Here is a 13,361-nt window from a genome sequence, read left to right on the forward strand (position 1 = left end):
ATTTTTTTTATTTCCTACCAAGAAATTTACTGTTATACTTGAAGAGTTAGGCTTGGAGGGATAGATATGCTATTCCAGACTGCTTTATTTCTCTGAAATACATTTATTAAGAAAATAATTTTTTAAGAAAATTTTTTTTGGCTCATTGATGAGGGTGCATTTTCAACTGAACTACGTGTGTGTCCATATTCTTTGCTTGCAATTTTGCATTGAATATCTTCATATAGGTAATATTACCTTAATAATTTCTTCTGAGATTTGGTTGCTCATCTGGCCCTACCACATGCCCTTTCTTAGAGTGCAGAGATAATAAACTATTTGAGGAGGGTAAAACTGAGAAAAAAATGGTAACATACCAAAATAGGAAAATCCTGATTGTAAATTTTCTAATGTGATGGGTGCTTTGAGAGGCAAGAAGCAATCAGGGGACAGAGATATAAAGTTTAATGGGTGGGGGAGGGATGAAATCTGAATATCAATTGCTTGTTATCTTACCTGTTCCTTTAAAATCAACTGAAATATGTTCTTTGGGTCTCTTCGCATAAAGTATTTATTCAGCAAGTTGAATAAACAAGTAACCAATTAAGTTTAATAGTGTGATTTTAGATGATTACCATCAATATTTTTCTTTCTAAACAGGGAACATTTTTCTGTCTCCTTCAGAGCCTTGCCTACCCCTATCAATCACAGACACTGCATGAGGCTGCCTTCTTTCACAGGGTGGTTTCTGGGGCCAAGAAGTTTCAGACCTGAGTCCTATTACAAAGATTCAGAAATATCCTTCCCTTCAGCTTAACTCCTCTTGCACATCTGCATTTCTCAACAGCATAGCAGCTTTTCTGTGAAATGGTTTCAGAATAAGCTCTTCCTCTTTCTACATGTGGTAATGGGTTAAATGATATAAGAACCGAATTGTTTTAGAAGTGTAAAAGGTTGTCTGAAAAAGGCCTCTCTCTCTCTCACACACACACACACACACACACAACCAAACTGAACCTTCATCCATGCCCTCCCACTGAATTTCACCAGAAGAGAACACATTTGATTACATGAAAATATTATATAGATATGAAAACTGCCCCCCCCCAAGAATTAACTTCTGGACCCAGGGAAAAAAAAAAATCCCTCTATACTTCCCTGAATTTCCTCATCCCTAGTCCTTCCTGGAATTCTTTAACTCTCTAGTTTTTTCAAAATGCACACATCCTTGAATATTGGATCTTTTACTCAGATTATTAGCAGGCATATTAACAGCTGTCCAACTGTGTAAGACGTAATTAAAAGGGAAACTGATGTAAAAATATTTCTGCTTCTACTGAAGAAAGGAAATTAATAATAATATAATAATATCCTATAAATTCAAACCCTAAAATCATACACACAATTTTTAGACTATATTGATGGAAAACGTGTCAACTCTGTTAAGAAAAGTCAGCAGAACAGCTGACTTTTCCAACAAGCAGCATTCTCATATTCCCTCCCTTCTCAGATCTTTTTAGAACTTGGTTTTTATAAGCTCCATCTAAGTTCGAGGAACCAGATGATTCCCTCTCTGGGAAAAGCCCTAACTGGGTATTCCACCAGCACCAGTGACCCGGAGAAGAGAAACTGCCCACTACCTGCAGATAACATTCATATAGGGCCTTAGAAACCAGCGGTTTCTCTTTCCCTCTCTCTCTCTCTCACTCTCTCTCAAAATGCAACTGGTTATTTACTTGTAAGTGTTCTAAATTCGTCCATATGGATTTGGAAACTTTGTGTATATGAGTGTGTGTGTGTGTGTGAGTGTGTGTGTGTGAGTGTGTGTGTGTGGTGCGAGTGCCAGTCTGCGAGTGGATATTTAAGAGCACTCACGAATCATACTGGGATTTTTTTTCCTGCTCCCTCCCTCCTTTTCCGGTTCTCAGTGAAAGATTTCGGGTCTGGAATCAAAGACGCAAGCATGCATTGTATTTTCACCCCTCAGACTTAAATAACATTCAAGAAATATCAGAGAAACCTAACTCTCAACGACCAAATTGACTAAAATTCTATACCAAGTTTAAAAAAGAAAAAGTATGTGCCTAAATTATATACCATGAAACAAAAAATTCAACCCAGTTATATTATTTAAAATATATATATGATATGACTATATGTTCCACATAACCACTTTCAACATGCCAAAAAAAATTTTCAAAGACATCAAATATCATAAAACATTGTACTGCAGAGACGGAAGAAATGCATTTAAAGCACCGATGAAAATGGCGTGCAGTATAATTACCTCAAATTGCTGTTCGCTTGACACCCTGACACTAATTTTATTCAAGCCATTGGGAAATAAATGTTTTAAAAGCACTCCTTTCCAAACGCTGGAGGTAGTGGGGGCTGTGAGGTCGTTAAGGAAAGGAAAGGGTAAAGTTTTCAGCACGCAAAAAGAATTAAATAATCCATTTAAAATAAGCATCTATGTGGATCGACAGCCTTTAATGCCCACATTTTTAACGCTTGCCCTGTACGTGGATTGATTTTTTTTTTCTTCAGCATTCCCTCACCAGATGGATTTTTGCTACTGCAGATCAGTAGAGGGTGTCAGATCTTTCAGAGTGCACCAGGCTGGAACAAGCAGAGCTTCTTAGCAACTCTCTTCTACCCCCCTCCCCATTCTCGCGCTCTCTCCCTCCCTCAGACAACTCGCCCCCCGCCCTCCGCCCCCTCCACGTAATTCCGAAAGAGCAGAATAAAGAGGAGAAAAAGAAAAGAAGAGCTAGTAACCGAGAGCCGGAGCCCAGAAAAAAAGCTGAAGAGGACCGAAGGGAAGGAAAGGAAAAGGATGGACAGCTACAAAACGCAGCGATTGCGGAAATTTTCCAGCGCCATTGGCTCGGCAGCGTGAGTTCTTCGGTCGGGCGTGATTTCAGCACCGGGGGGACTGGACAGCACCTCGGGGGGACTTCTGGGCGACCTGCAGCCACAGCAAGAACTCCATCAGCCGCCTCAGCTACAGAAGCCGCCGAAAACCCTGCTTTGTATCAGAGAGGCAAGGTCAGTCCGACGCACAGCCATGCACAGGCAGTGCGCCTGTACTACGCTGCAAACCCTCTGCTTGTTTCTCTAACATGCACTTGCTTCTAATTACTAGCATTGTTCCTTTCCTGATTAGTGAGGACCACTAGACCAGGTTCTGTAAGGTGCATTTTTAATTTATATGTATATATTTAACTTCTTTTGGTAATTTTTAAAGGGTTGAGGGGGAGTAGGATTATTTTTTCTACTTTTTCTTTTCTTTCTCTTTCTTCTTTTCTTCCTTTCTTTTTCTTTCTCCCCTCCCCCCCTTTCTTTCTTTCTTTCTTTCTTTTTTTTTTTTTTTCTTTTGCTTGCCTTGCACTACGTGCCTGGATAGTCTGTGGATATAATTCTTGACTGGCGCCTGGGTTGTTGCAGTGCGGGGGGGTTAGGGAGGAAGGAATCCACCCCCACCCCCCCAAACCCTTTTCTTCTCCTTCCCTGGGTTCGGACATTGGAGCACTAAATGAACTTGAATTGTGTCTGTGGCGAGCAGGATGGTCGCTGTTACTTTGTGATGAGATCGGGGATGAATTGCTCGCTTTAAAAATGCTGCTTTGGATTCTGTTGCTGGAGACGTCTCTTTGTTTTGCCGCTGGAAACGTTACAGGGGACGTTTGTAAAGAGAAGATCTGTTCCTGCAATGAGATAGAAGGGGACCTACACGTAGACTGTGAAAAAAAGGGCTTTACAAGTCTGCAGCGTTTCACTGCCCCGACTTCCCAGTTTTACCATCTATTTCTGCATGGTAATTCCCTCACTCGACTTTTCCCTAATGAGTTTGCTAACTTTTATAATGCAGTTAGTTTGCACATGGAAAACAATGGCTTGCATGAAATCGTTCCTGGGGCTTTTCTGGGGCTGCAGCTGGTGAAAAGGCTGCACATCAACAACAACAAGATCAAGTCTTTTCGAAAGCAGACTTTTCTGGGGCTGGACGATCTGGAATACCTCCAGGCTGATTTTAATTTATTACGGGATATAGACCCCGGGGCCTTCCAGGACTTGAACAAGCTGGAGGTACTCATTTTAAATGACAATCTCATCAGCACCCTACCTGCCAACGTGTTCCAGTATGTGCCCATCACCCACCTCGACCTCCGGGGAAACAGGCTGAAAACGCTGCCCTATGAGGAAGTCTTGGAGCAAATCCCTGGCATTGCTGAGATTCTGCTAGAGGATAACCCGTGGGACTGCACCTGTGATCTCCTCTCCCTGAAAGAATGGCTGGAAAATATTCCCAAAAATGCTCTGATCGGCCGAGTTGTCTGTGAAGCCCCCACCAGACTGCAGGGGAAAGACCTCAATGAAACCACAGAACAGGACTTGTGTCCTTTGAAAAACCGAGTGGATTCCAGTCTCCCAGCGCCCCCTGCCCAAGAAGAGACCTTCGCTCCTGGCCCCCTGCCAACTCCTTTCAAGACAAATGGGCAAGAGGATCATGCCACCCCAGGGTCTGCTCCAAACGGAGGTACAAAGATCCCAGGCAACTGGCAGATCAAAATAAGACCCACTGCTGCGATAGCGACCGGCAGCGCCAGAAACAAGCCCCCAGCCAATGGCTTGCCCTGCCCTGGGGGCTGCAGCTGCGACCACATCCCGGGGTCGGGTTTAAAGATAAACTGCAACAACCGGAACGTGAGCAGTTTGGCTGATTTGAAGCCCAAACTCTCCAACGTGCAGGAGCTTTTCCTTCGAGATAATAAGATCCATAGCATCCGAAAATCGCACTTTGTGGATTACAAGAATCTCATTCTGTTAGATCTGGGCAACAATAACATTGCTACCGTAGAGAACAACACTTTTAAGAACCTTTTGGACCTCAGGTGGCTGTATATGGATAGCAACTACCTGGACACACTGTCCCGGGAGAAATTCGCCGGGCTGCAAAACCTCGAGTACCTGAACGTGGAGTACAATGCAATCCAGCTCATCCTTCCTGGCACTTTCAATGCCATGCCCAAACTGAGGATCCTCATTCTCAATAACAACTTGCTGAGGTCCCTACCCGTGGACGTGTTCGCTGGGGTCTCGCTCTCTAAGCTCAGCCTGCACAACAATTACTTCATGTACCTTCCGGTGGCAGGGGTGCTGGACCAGTTAACCTCCATCATCCAGATAGACCTGCACGGAAACCCTTGGGAGTGCTCCTGCACCATTGTGCCTTTTAAGCAATGGGCAGAACGCCTGGGTTCCGAAGTGCTGATGAGCGACCTCAAGTGTGAGACGCCGGTGAACTTCTTTAGGAAGGATTTCATGCTCCTCTCCAATGACGAGATCTGCCCCCAGCTGTACGCGAGGATCTCGCCCACGTTAACTTCGCACAGTAAAAACAGCACTGGGTTGGCGGAGACCGGGACGCACTCCAACTCTTATCTAGACACCAGCAGGGTGTCCATCTCCGTGTTGGTCCCGGGACTGCTGCTGGTGTTTGTCACCTCCGCCTTCACTGTAGTGGGCATGCTCGTGTTTATCCTGAGGAATAGAAAACGATCTAAGAGAAGGGACGCCAACTCCTCGGCGTCCGAAATTAATTCCCTACAGACAGTCTGTGACTCTTCCTACTGGCACAATGGGCCTTACAACGCAGATGGGGCCCACAGAGTATATGACTGTGGCTCCCACTCGCTCTCAGACTAAGAACCCAACCAGGGTAGAGCGGGGGAGCAGGAAGGCGATGCTCCCACCACCCTGTCCCCACCCCCGCTGTCATCCCAGGGGTCAGAGGAGCCCAGACCCAAGTCCAGCGCGCCCCAAGGCTTTATGGACATAAGTAAATAAATAGCTATGAACTCGCTCCAGTGAGAGGGTTTGACCCCTTAGCTCCCTCCTGGAAACAAAGAGCAGACTGTGGCGAGCTGGGAGAGCGCTGCCAAATCGCTCTTTGCAGCGAGCTCCTTTTGATAAAACCCGGCAGGGGCCCTGCTCAAAGAACTAGCCCTCTGCGGTGGAGCTGATGGGGATGGCTGCCGCGGTCCTATACGTATATACATATACCCACATCTATATAGAGAGATAGATATCTATTTTTCCCCTGTGGATTGGCCCCGTGAGGAGGGGGGCGTGATGGCTCCCTGTTGGCTATGCAGGGATGGGCAGTTGCACGAAGGCATGAATGTATTGTAAATAAATAACTTTGACTTCTGACAAAAACAAAAAGTGCTGCATGGCTCGCATGGAAACCACGCGCTCCAGGGACGCTGCCCTCCTTGGCGACTGGAGCCGGCGTCACGTTCACAGCACCCATCCTCTTACCTGATAAGTCCCATCGTATCAAACTTTCTATAAACAAAACACAGTATAATCATAAAGTGCCATTTCGCCATTATTTGTGATCGGTAGGCAGTTCAGAGCGTACGTACGTTTACTGTGAAAAAAAAAATGTAAAGGTTTTATTTAAGACATTTGCATGGCTAATCATCAGTCCATTTTATGAGTTAAAAATGTATTTTGTTGAGCGACGTTTTTATGGGTTGTTTTGGGTTCTTTCTTTTATTTTGATGGTGATGTTTTACTTTTTTTTTTTTTTGAGGGGGAATATTTTTCTATACATATCCAATAATGCCTTCCATCTGAATGTAAAATAAGTACCCATGATTTCTATTATAGTATCAGTGTAATTATTAAAAAAAAAAAAAGATTTTGAGGCAGTTAAGCATGACCAATTAATGTCATTCTAGTGCTTAGGCTGCGATCTTATGGTAGCAATTCTGTGCTGGTGTAAATCTTACTTATACAGTAGGAAAAAAGAACCGAGGAAGCACGTGAAACTTACTAATTCTATTCGAGGATTTTATAATGGCATATTTTTTCAGTATTAAAGTGAAAATGTTTTCAACTCTGGGTCCTTACATTTTTCCAGCTTCATGTTTGCAATTGGTAAATTGGATTTGCGGTGGAAGGGACGGGGGAGGGGGGCGGGTGGGGGTGGATCCTTTCTAGAGCCCTATCTAGGCTCTCTCTCTAATAGTTTTACTTAGCTTTTTATCCTTTACGTAGCTGCCCTCCTCCATCCCCACCCGGGCTTTTCCAGCTTTCCCCTGTCCATAAAGTAAGGTCTTCCCCAACACACCCTCACCCAGCCCCTTTTTTCCCTCTCCTTATGCGGCAGTGAATCCCTTTATTAATACTGGAAATCCCTCGCTGCTGCTTCTGCTGGTGCTGCACACACTGCAGATATATTAAGGATGATAGTAGAGATTTGATTTAATTGACTCTGCCTAGATCGGTCTCATTAAACAGAGTGGAGATTTCATTGGTCAGCACTCTTCGATGAAAGACAGCCCTAATGACTGGCATTTGAGATGCTGCTGGCGTTTTGAATTCAACATCTGCTGAAAACGGTAAAACTAATTAGTGCCCACCCACCCTCCCCGCCCCAACAACTGCATACTGGAATTTGTTAAAGCACTCATCTTTATGGAAATCAATCATTATCCTAAAGAAGTGTTTCTTTCCCATCATTAGTATTTCTGGTTGTGGCCTAGTAATTAACAAGAAATGCATCGAACTGTTTGAATTTTATGAGCCAGTGTAACCTGGCTTCAATCATATTCCTCTGGGATTTCTAAGCAGTCTATTTTATTAGCAGTTAAGGAACAAAAAGCAAGCAAAACTACACATATTGATGGGGGTCTGCATTCCACCACATATCCACCCTGGAGAAGTATGTTAAAAGACTGCAGATCACAGATTGTTTTTAAATTTTATATATATATATAAGCTAATGAAAGCCCCCAGAGCAGTAGTAGTAAGATTTGCCTTCTAGAACTCATATTTTAAAGTGAAGTAATTTCCCAGAACACTGATGTTCTGGAGTATGTATTATTTATTTTAACAGTTTTTAAATAAAATCTTTATTATAAACTGTGGCTAGAGTTAAGGCCATTCATCATTTTCTCTCTTGATTCTTTTATTTGTGGAGTGCATTTCATAGTGATAAAATTGGAACTTACTATCCGCTGACAAATATTATGGGCTGTTTATTTATTTATTTTTCTTACAAAGGCCTTAATTCTTTTTTTTTTTGGAAAATACAACCGGGTTCCCTGTAAGCAATCAACAGATTTACTTGTAATGGAAAAGTTGGAGGAGGAGAAGAGTCATATTGAACAATGTTATAACCTTAAGAAGGAAAAGAAAAGATGGTAGATATTCTACATCTTTGGTGAGATATCTAGTGAGGCATAATAGTAATTTTTAAAACTAATAACATGATTAGTCTAAGTCAGGAAACTAGAACTTCTCCTAGAAGACATTCTTTAGGGCAAGAAGTTTTCTTCATACTAATTAAAAATAAATTATGATATAGAGGACAAAGTTTAAAGAGTAAACTTATTTTTCAAATACTAGCTTTAACAGCTTTTAGTGGTTATCATGTGTCAGGCATGGGCTAAATAGTTTACATAATTATTTAATTTAACTCTTACAAATACAGAATACTTTAATATAATATTGCTATTGCTATTATACGGATGAGAAAAAAAATTGAGGCTTAAGGAAATACGCAATAACTCAAATCATAGCTGGTAGATACTGGAGCGATATTTAAACCCAATTTCCCTCATACTATAAAACCTCATTGTTTGAATGGCGTGATCATATATATTAACAGGATAAACTCTTAAAGAAGAGTATCCTTAAAAATATATATATAGCTGTAAAAATACTTTATAACAAATCAAAAACCCAAGTTGTATCTTCTTAATTGAGTACGTATTGGTAGCCCTTTATATTTCCAATATGTCTTCAGCAAAAGAAAATTGCCCTACATTTAAAGGGGATAACTTTAGTGTGTTCTCCAAGAATGTATAAAAAGGCAACATATAAGAAAAAAGAAGAATTGCTATATGCATTTATGAATTATAGATGTTCAAATCATTAAGTTATCTATTGATTCTAAAATATTAGAATTATCAAATATTTTAATAAACACTAATATATGTTTAAAAATCCATGTAGAAAACATAAGCAATGCTTTAATGTAAAAGAGCATCCATTATTAGAGAATTTTTTAATTTTGATAAAGAATCTCTGTCACAATTATATATATATATACATATATATAAACTAATATATAGCTATATATATTAGTTTGCTTTAAAGTAATATATATTATGTATTAGTTTAGTTTACAGGATACATACTATATATATGGTCTTAGCACATAACTTTCATTTAGAAGTGCCTAGCTTATTTTTGTTGTCTTTATGTGAAATGTTCACATACCTGTAGCTGCCACGTGCACTAGTTGAGGTATCTTGTTTCTAGTTAAATCATATTTAATTCATCAAAGTAAAAGAGATTTTAGTTGTACCAGATGGAAAAGGAGGAAAAAAGGAAATATCTTGTTCAGTTCCATTGCTTTGAAGAAACTAGTAGCTTCTGTGGTTGCTGCTGTAACTAAGAATATCCTAGAATTTAAGTTGTTGCCATAGAAATTTATTGTTTAACCATTTTCACATGTTTACCCAGGAGGAAGCTGGAATGGCTGATCTAATATTAACATAACAGGATTCTTTTTCTTAACAGTATTTCTATCAGATGTAATTAAAATTGTCAGGTATTTTAATAAGTGTTAAAAATTATATTGGTGATTCCAAGGACAGTTTGTTAATTTAGCTTTTTCCAGGTTGATAATAAATGTTATTTGGTATGTACAAAGAGGTGGATAAATGTGCAAGGGTGGATACTGGAAGGGTGCGTTTTTAATGTGTTGGTAGAATATTAAGAATATTGGTTTCTAATTCAGCTCTTTTGCTAGCTAATTTATAAATATTTTTTAATCTGTAAGCTTATTTGGAGAAAAATGGAAATATAAAATGTGCTAAAGATTTAATCTTAGCACACATTATTCAGGTGCAACATATTATTTAATTTTTAAAAGATGAACTAACTCTGTATGGTATCAGTAGATATAATAAACACATACTCAAGATTTTTAACTTATCTGCTTTGCTTCAATGTGGCGCTGAACTATAAAAAAAAAAGGCTAAAATTAAATTTTTCATATAATTGCCTGGCATTTTCTTTTAGCTATTTCTTTTATTTATTTCCTTTATCACCAAAAATATTATTAGTATAAAAAGTAATATACAGGACATGCAGGACTTTCTTCTTGGTATCAAAACTTAAAGATATGCCAATAAATAGTTCCATGAAAACACATGTTACAGAGCAATCCTGAAACCTGAACCAATATTGACTCTACTATGACCAATCAAAATTTGATGGGGTTTCAAAAAAAAATTGAATAGTTAAGATAATTATAGATTAAGTATTTAAGAACTACAATTGTATAATGAAATGAACCACTGAAAAAAATCATCTTAGATTATTGAAGTTCAATATAACCCTTTGGCCTCAATTGACTGGCAATTTCAGTATATTGGCTTAGGCCTCAATCATCTAATTAGTTACTCTCTTTCTTCCATTTATTTGTTAAATATATGCTATATTATGTACTTGAAATATAATTTTATTTCCAACTTGAACTTTGCACAAAGTTTACAAGAGGAAAATTATCTAATAGTTTAAAGAATTTTGAATGAGTTAGAACCTAAATATTCAATTGACAACATTAATTGGGCACTTGTTATGTGAAAAATACTGCAGAAGCTCTTTTAGAAAAAGAGAATAAGGCATTTCTAACCTAAGGAGTTTACAACCTACAGAACTGAGATATATCCATCCTTGTAATTTTAGAATAGTACATCATTTGCAATTATTAAAGAATACCATTAGAAAAGTTTTTGTTTCTTTTTTGGAGTAGTTTAAGTTTTTAGCCATTTGGAAAAGTGCAATGGTCACATCAGTTTTATTAGATGTTACATGAATAGTTTAAAAGCTTAAAACAATATTTTTAAATGAAAGAGGAACTTTAAGTACTTTGCTAGATTTATTTCTTTTTCTGTAAAATGGGAGTAATGTCTGCAATTTTGTAACTTCAGTTAAGTTTTTTAACTAATCATTCCGAAAAGAGACAATCAAGCCAATGTTTACCTTGAGTGAATGATAATTTTTCAATTTTAATTATTTGAGAAATCAAATCAGTTTGGGAAATTGAATAAAATACTTTATGATATCATAAGAATTTCAGAATAGTTATCTTTGGTTACTTGGCTTTGATTTGTGTTTATATACATAAAATACATTACAGTAACTTTAATGTAATATTAAATATACTTTTATAATTTTACTGTAAAGCTAATAATCCCATAGCCATTTGCTCTTTAGTGAAACCTGATATTCAGTTACTTAGTAGTATGGTCCAAATGTTTAACATGCAGAAAGCAGTAAGCAAAAATCATACATTTATTCACTTCTATGCCTTATTCCCTTTGCCTCTAATTCCATTTCTTTTCTTGGCAGAAGAATACAGGAAGGAAACATGTTCAGCTGCAGCATATCGATAGAAAAAGTCAAAATATAGTGAAAAATGAGAAGTGCCTCAAATATAGGTGATAAATGGCTAATCCATACTGCTATCAGAGAAGCAGTCTCTGCCTCCCAGGAAAGGGAGATGAGTGTAAGGGGCCACTGTTACCATAAACAGTAATGGCTCTTACCAGATTCTGTGATACTTATTGTGTACTTTCTTTTTGTTAAATCGAGATCTTTTTAACATTTCCAAACTGCACATGATATGAGAAAGTAATGCTCATTATTATGATAGCAATATGATTTGAATAAATTATATATAAATACAAAGAACTTCTTAGCACCATAAAATATCTTACCATCAAAAATTATTTTGCCGTAAAATAATAAGATTACAAAATAGTGAATGAATTTGAAAATTCATTGCCTATACACTAAAATAGAATCCATGTTTTAGGCTGCACATTTTTATTTATTAAAATAATTATTTTTTATCAATTATAATTAATCCTACATGACTAAATTATCGTATCTAAATATATGTTGTATAATATATGAAATGGTATCATATAATAATTATTTGCTAGTTTCTGTTCAGTTACATAATTTCTATAGCTAATCTGATTCAGTTGTGGGTCCAGTTAACTTTAATTGGATATATCTAGCACCAGTTTGTGTTTTGGTAGCTCATACAGAAAATGGTTAAGTATGGGTTTGTCATCATGGAGTTGTAAATTAGTGTTAGTGAACTTTTCAAGGATCCTAAATGAATCTAAATTGGTGTAATTCATTATCAGATGAATCTAAAGGAAATGAAATTACTACAGCAAAGAGTTTAATGCTGTTAATCCCTCTATTTCCTGAATGACTAAATGTTTTCTGGTGTCTCGATACATGCTTTAATGAAAATTGACATTATTATTATGATTATTATTATTGGAGTCAGGAAACCTTATATTTTGTTATTTTTCAACAAAACTTTGTTTTTATGACATTTGTATTTTTCACTAGAATGGTCATTTCTCTAACAATCAAATTTCATGTTACAGATGGTATTTGGTATAATTAGACATTAAGACATAACAAGCAGAGTATTCCAGGAGGATAATAAATCTTATGGTGTAATATTATGAGGAATAAGACTTGAAGCCAAGAATTAACAGCTGGAAGCAGCAATAATCCCCAAGAAATGAATTACATGGAATGTCATGTTACTATTATAACTTAAAATTTATAACATCAAATTAAGAAGAAAGTCAGATCAGAGCACTTTTGAACATGATTTGCATAAGTGTGGCATCACTTTTAGCCAGCCCCAAATTATTTATGCCACAAGCTTTTTATTAATAGAGAACATTTTTTCAGCATTTTTACATGAATAGCTAATATGGTGCCTATTAAATTTCTATCCCTGCAAGCCCAATTTACACACTTGATGAGTAATCAAACACATAAATTGGAAACAGTTACTTTCTTTTATAAACTCAGTTTTTAGTTCATAATATCTTATACTAGTATGACATATATAAAGAAGAGAAATTTCAGTCCATATTTATGTTGGCTTTTAAATCATGGTTGAGAAATGTTTTGACTACCACCTTTATAATACTATATTCCTCAAGACTAACACAATTGTCTAAGGAGGAAACATAGCATTGGTGTCAAGGAGATGCACCTTAATCATGCAAAATTTAGAAAACAAAAAGCAAAAAAAGAAAGAAAAACAACTATGGATGATGGAAATTTTACTTTGTTTGATTCAACATATATTTATTATCAACTATGTGACAGGCACTTATGCAGAGGCTCTAAAGCTAAGCAGAACAGACAAGATTTCTGCTCAACTGAATTTACATTCTATAGGGGATTACAGAAAACAAAACAAAAATAATAGTTAAGATAAACTTGAATAATGAAGAACCATGAATGAAATG

General features: G+C 37.5%; 1 protein-coding gene across 1 annotated transcript; it reads left to right on the plus strand.

Moving 5' to 3' along the window:
- Positions 1–3,347: 3,347 nt before the first annotated feature.
- On the plus strand, positions 3,348–6,636 carry SLITRK1 (SLIT and NTRK like family member 1). Its single transcript, XM_045867735.2, has one exon. The coding sequence runs from the start codon at positions 3,598–3,600 to the stop codon at positions 5,686–5,688; it is 2,091 nt and encodes a 696-aa protein (XP_045723691.1). The 5' UTR covers positions 3,348–3,597; the 3' UTR covers positions 5,689–6,636.
- The last annotated feature ends 6,725 nt before the right edge of the window (positions 6,637–13,361 follow it).

The sequence above is a fragment of the Mirounga angustirostris genome, unplaced genomic scaffold (assembly GCF_029215605.1).
Source record: "Mirounga angustirostris isolate CCGP_5_RB_7025 unplaced genomic scaffold, mMirAng1.0.hap1 SCAF_3, whole genome shotgun sequence".
In the NCBI taxonomy this organism is placed as follows: domain Eukaryota; kingdom Metazoa; phylum Chordata; class Mammalia; order Carnivora; family Phocidae; genus Mirounga; species Mirounga angustirostris.